Source organism: Cryptomeria japonica, unplaced genomic scaffold (assembly GCF_030272615.1).
Source record: "Cryptomeria japonica unplaced genomic scaffold, Sugi_1.0 HiC_scaffold_489, whole genome shotgun sequence".
Classification (NCBI taxonomy): domain Eukaryota; kingdom Viridiplantae; phylum Streptophyta; class Pinopsida; order Cupressales; family Cupressaceae; genus Cryptomeria; species Cryptomeria japonica.
Window position 1 is genome coordinate 3898 of NW_026729307.1, and position 5638 is coordinate 9535.

Genomic DNA, 5638 nt, shown 5'->3' on the forward strand with positions numbered 1-5638 from the left:
AAAAACAACTATATTTAGGTATAGGAATCTTAAAAAATAGCTAGTAAAATTTCCTTGAAGGGAAGCATATATCCCTACTATGTGTAAACTAGAAACCACAAGAATAGGTATTCATGCAAGAAAAGGTCATGAACACCAAGTTGAATTAAAAATGATGTTCTCAATATTTAATTGAGATTGAACTCATAGACACATATCAAGTACATGTGTTAGATTAGTATCACATTTGAAAGATCAAATCCACAATTAAAAAAAAAAAGTGATACATAAGTCATTCATCAATTCTAAAACATATATCATACTTATAAATCAGCACTTAACATATATCATTTATCTTAGTTCTTTATTTAGTCATTACTTAAGATATGCTATATATTAAAAAAAAAAAATTTGTTTTGAAAAATGAAAATCAATATTTATTGAATGAATAATATTTTAAAATCATGACATAAAATGTCGTCTTATGGGTCTGCTGGCTACAAAGAGAGGATTAAAATACAGGTAGCAATAATTATTGGAGAAGCTTAAACAACTTTTTAGTGAGAAGCACTGGAGTGATTTTGAAAATGGAGGTGCACCAACTTTTTTATATATCAACGTTCTGCTGATTACCACCTCAACTTCTCTGGAAAGTACTGCCAAAAAAAAATACACAAGGGCTTAGACAAGATTACATCGCATCAAACTTTAAAAAAAAATGCAATTTGATTTGATTTGATTTGGGCGAATAGTGAACCTTGTGAATGAGAGATTGATAATACGGTTTTAATTTCTCCACATCAGTACGAACTGTACTTTTGCTGTAAAGATCATATTTGCTGCACATTCAATTATTTGGTTAGTAACGCAAGACTCTAGCCCTAGAGCTGCAAAATAAAACGCAGGTATAACTTTACATACTTGAACTCCTGCAACCATGGAAGCATTTGGCGGTCCAAATCATTCATGAAGTGCATGTAGGCACCTTCTTGATGCATCACTGCCATTTCCATTGCCACCACAATTTAATGAATATGTTTAATCTATGTATGCATACCATATCACAGTGGGGGAATGAGAGCTCACCATAGAATGAATGGTAATGTATTATGAAATAGGCCTGTGGAGGTAGTGTCGATTTGTTTTCTTTCATCACCTTCAAGTTCAAGAGACAAACACTTATTAATGAGAGTAATCACTGACAGATTTTTTTTTAATAAGATCTATTTATTAGTGTGATTACAGCTGAGCCATTTAAACAAATCAAAGCTTGGAATGTGCTCCGCAGCATTATTATATTAATTACCTGATACATGTACTCGTCATGTCCCCATGACATAAAAAGCTTTTCAAATCCGCATCCCTCTTGATAGATTCCTGTGCCAGTATTGTATTTGGGATCCCAAGTGTCCGGATTGTTGAGGAACATCTGCATGTTTTGTCCACTTTAATCAAACTTATTATAGAGCAACTTAGAAAATTTATGATCTCATGATTTTTTTGGATTTATGTTTTTTAAGAAAGAGGTAAATGCTTTTGATCTGGAGTTTCTGAAGCCATAAATGGGAACCTCAATCTAACATATACACTCAACAATAATACCCAAATAAAAATTGAATCTTAAGAACATGACAAACACCACCGCAATTAAACCATCACATACTTGAATTTAACTGTTTCATTTCTATATGAAAACAAGTTTTTTTTTGTGATCATAAATAATTTATAAATCATGATTATGAAGAAATTCTTCACAATTGCTTTATAAGTCATCCCATAGTTTGGTGCAATGCTCATAATTATGAGCATTTCGATATTATTTAGTACCTGGTGATGTACAATAGATTTATCGAATGGACATCCGACTGGAAATGTATCGCCTGCTCAAGGCAAATATGATATTATTAGTTTTAACAATGTAACCCAAAGTTCATTTCAGAACAATATAACTATTCTAGTTTATGCACAGTAAAGCTTGAAGGTTAAATGGAGTGAAAACATACCGACCACAGCCCATTGAGGTGACTGGCCAAATTTGGGATGAAGCAAAACCTTGCCCAAGTCTGCATTATATTTCCAAATCATCACAAGTAGAGGGAAGATTAGAAGAAAATAACAAGACCAAAAATGCAGTGAAAAGTATTACCCACCATGAATAAAGGCAGTGAGATGAAACCAGTCTTGGTCAGGATAATCTTTTCTAATGGCTTCTGCAGTTTGCAGGAGGTGCTCGATCTGAGGCACATCCAGATCGGGGTCACTCTCATCCACGATGTCATTCAATAACTCTGCGCATTCCCAGATACCCATCTCTCCTTTATTGAAGCACAGATGCTTTTCTCTCATTCTCTGCACCTGTAACAATGTAATATCATTCATACACATTCACTGCTTTCCTTCCGTAGAAGCTTTTCATTACCCATATCCAATCAAAGTTTAAAAAAAAAACTTATATTAATGGAATTTTGGCAGTCGTTGATATCAATATAATGAGATTCTTAGGTTTTGATTGTGTGAGAATTTTAATATCAATGTTTCAGATCATATTTGAATTAAAGAATGATGAATAATTCTTTCAAAAGCATAACAAATTGATGATTCATAGAAGTAAGATGTTTAATTTTCTCTCTTCTTTGATTCATCCTAATGATATATTATGGAGTATGATCCAAAACATTGATATAAAAGTATTTACCGATTCAAATGTCTGATAGGCATGATTTTTACGGTAAGTCTCTTCAACAACTGACTTCCGTTCACCTTCTGTATAATAAGACCTACAATACAATAATCATTTTATAAATCTCTTCAAAACCTGACGATTAAATACATGAAAAGAAGAAAAAGTTCACCTGAAATCTTTGCCAAATGCATTCGATTCAGGAACCACAAAGCCAAGCTCTTGTCCTCCTTCATCGCAATGGTGGCTATGCACAGGTAGTATTGGCATCTCCATCTTGTCTGAACTAAACAAAAACATTGCCTACTAAGGCTATGGTTACGTTCAACTTTCAAGCTCAACTCAATCGCAAAGAAATTGCAAGATGAGAGTGAAAAAAAAGCTGGCGGTTGCTTCCATTATGGTGTACGTGGGTAACTTATAGATCGATTATGCACACGTTTTTTTTGAAAAGCCATTGCATTCCTTATTTTATTGAACTTCTTTTTTGATTATCTTCCAACTTATTCAACTTATCACAGTTTGACTGTTTACGTATCAATTAGATAATGAAGGAATCTAACTGTGGCAGCCGTGGGATAAGAGGGGACAAATCTAGTGATAAGATAAGGTTGCCATGGCAGAGCATATTTTGAATACGGATGCCACGCATATTTCTGGAATAAAAAAAGAAAAACCAGAGAAATGAGAGGAATTAGTGAGTAAAGAGTATTACAATGTGTAGGTATTGTCTTCCAACTCTCTCATAAGCCAGCCGCCTACGTAGATTATACATGTTATATTCAAACAAGCAATTTCAAAATCACTCAACTCACATCAGTGTTAGGTAGTTTTCCACCTCGAACAACATGTGGCGCTTTAGATGATTATTGTTTAAGGTCTTTCAATACAAATCCAAATCTTGAACAAGGATGCAAAGCGTCAAGTTCCTGCCATTAGAAGAATGAGAGTAATGGATAGAGATAAAGAGGAAGAGATAGCTACATATAGATATAGACGGAGAAATAAAGCTATTCAAATAAACTTTTATTTATAAATCAAAAGTGAATTAACTTTCATTTAAAAAATTAATTCAGTTATAAAATATATTCACTTTTGAACTAAAATAAACTTCATAATAAGTATAATAATAAACTTTATAAATAAGTATAGCATTATTATTATAATAACTACAACATTATTATATTAAGAATTAAACAAATTCTCATTATAAGTATAAAATATGTAATAATAAAGTTATATTTTTAATTATATATATAATAAAATTAATTTATAATTATTACTAAAAATTTGTAAAGTTTATTGGATTGGAAATGGTGTTAGTGTGAGAGTTATGGTTTGGTTAGAGTTATAATTCAAAAATTCAAAAGTGAATAAACTTTCACTTATAAAGTTTATTCAATTATAAAATTTATTCACTTATGAATAAATTTGATAAGTGAAACTTTATTCACTTTGAATTAAAATAATCTTTAATAAGTATCACATTTTATACTTATAATATGTATAGCATTATTTTCCAATTCTTTTGTATATTTTCAATAATAAAAAAATATAACATTATTATTATAAAATAAGTAATAATAATGTTAGTTTTAAAATTAGGGTTAGGGTTAGGTATACAACTAGCTTATATATATTTAATAATATATATAGAATAAGCCGAGAGATATCCTTCTAGAGGCGCCTATTTTTTTATTAATTTATCAACATTAAATGGCAATAGGTGCCTCGAGAAGAATATCTCTCAGCTTATTCTATATATATTATTAAATATATATAAGCTAGTAGCAATCGCAACATGAATTGAAAGACATGACATAAATTAATTTCAAATTATATATTGTTGTATAGTTGTATATTTTGTATTGGTACAGTGTTAGATTTAGGATTCCATTTGGTTCAATTCTAGATTTATAATTATAGTTAGGATTGGAATCAAAATAGTCGGCCTAATTCAATAAGGATTAGGGTTCATTATGGTTTACTATTAGGGTTAGGATTTGATTTAGTTTAAAATAGTAGGCCTAATTCAATAAGGAATAGGGTTCATTTTTTCTTGCTATTAGGGTTAGAGTTATGGTTGTAGTTAGGGTTTACATCATTGTTAAGGTTAGGTTAATGGTCAGGGTTTTGAATTTACATCATGTTTAGTGTTACGGTTAGCGTTAAGATTATGATTACGCTAGGATTTAGGTTATGGTTAGATTATGTGTAGGGTTATGGTTTATATCATAGGGCTATGATTAGGGTTAGGATTATAGTTAGGGTTTACATCATTATTAGGGTTAGGTTAATGATTAGGGTTTGGATTTACTTCATGATTAGGATTAGGGATAGGGTTAAGATTGTGGTTAGGCTTTGGATTTATCATTATGGTGAGGATTATGTCTAGGGTTAAGGTCAGAGTTAGGGTTAAAATTCTAATCTTAATCTTAATTTTAATTGTATTTGTTTTTTTTAATTCTAATTATAACTCTTATTTTAGTTGTAATCATAATCTTAATTCTAATATTAACTATGTAATGATTATCTTAATCATAATTTTATTTCTAACATGAACCCTAGTTTCAATCTTAACCAAACCCTTGATTTTGATACTACTTCTAAACATAACCCTTATTCTAAGATTAATTCTATTTTAGTTCTAGTCCTGGTCCTAGCCCTAACTTTATTCTAACCTTCATCCTAATCCATAATTATTATCCTATCCTAATTCTAACCTTAAATCCAACCCGGTCTAATAATTGTATCTAAATGTAAGTAATAACAAGTGGGCATGGCTAATATCAATTTTATATTATAAATATATACTAATGATAAAATTTTATATGATTTGTTGGTTTTGTAAAATTAAAAGTATTTACCACAGAGTGAAAGTAGAGTTGATATTAACCATAGGTTAATTTAACTTGGCTAAAGCTATTATAAATATTTGATATTGTATTTAAACCATAATATTAATTTTAAATTACAAAA

The 5638-nt window shown here is 30.2% G+C and overlaps 1 protein-coding gene across 1 annotated transcript; it reads right to left on the reverse strand.

The window, feature by feature from the left end:
* Positions 1–469: 469 nt before the first annotated feature.
* Positions 470–2949, reverse strand: LOC131871945 (probable inositol oxygenase). Its single transcript, XM_059216023.1, has 10 exons — positions 2832–2949; positions 2675–2756; positions 2130–2334; positions 1983–2042; positions 1807–1859; positions 1286–1408; positions 1066–1135; positions 901–979; positions 737–818; positions 470–635 (listed from the first exon to the last, which is right to left on the reverse strand). The coding sequence occupies exons 1-10, from the start codon at positions 2933–2935 to the stop codon at positions 609–611; spliced, it is 885 nt and encodes a 294-aa protein (XP_059072006.1). The 5' UTR covers positions 2936–2949; the 3' UTR covers positions 470–608.
* Between the last annotated feature and the right edge of the window lie 2689 nt (positions 2950–5638).

What these genes read in the sequence shown, in the direction of transcription:
- LOC131871945 (XM_059216023.1), bottom strand. Translation starts at nt 2,935, where the DNA reads ATGGAGATGCCAATACTACCTGTGCATAGCCACCATTGCGATGAAGGA. An exon ending in AATCTATTGTACATCACCAG is followed by an intron (nt 1,409 to 1,806) that starts GTACTAAATAAT and finishes CAAAACATGCAG; the next exon opens with ATGTTCCTCAACAATCCGGA. An exon ending in ATCAATCTCTCATTCACAAG is followed by an intron (nt 636 to 736) that starts GTTCACTATTCG and finishes TTTTTTTGGCAG; the next exon opens with TACTTTCCAGAGAAGTTGAG.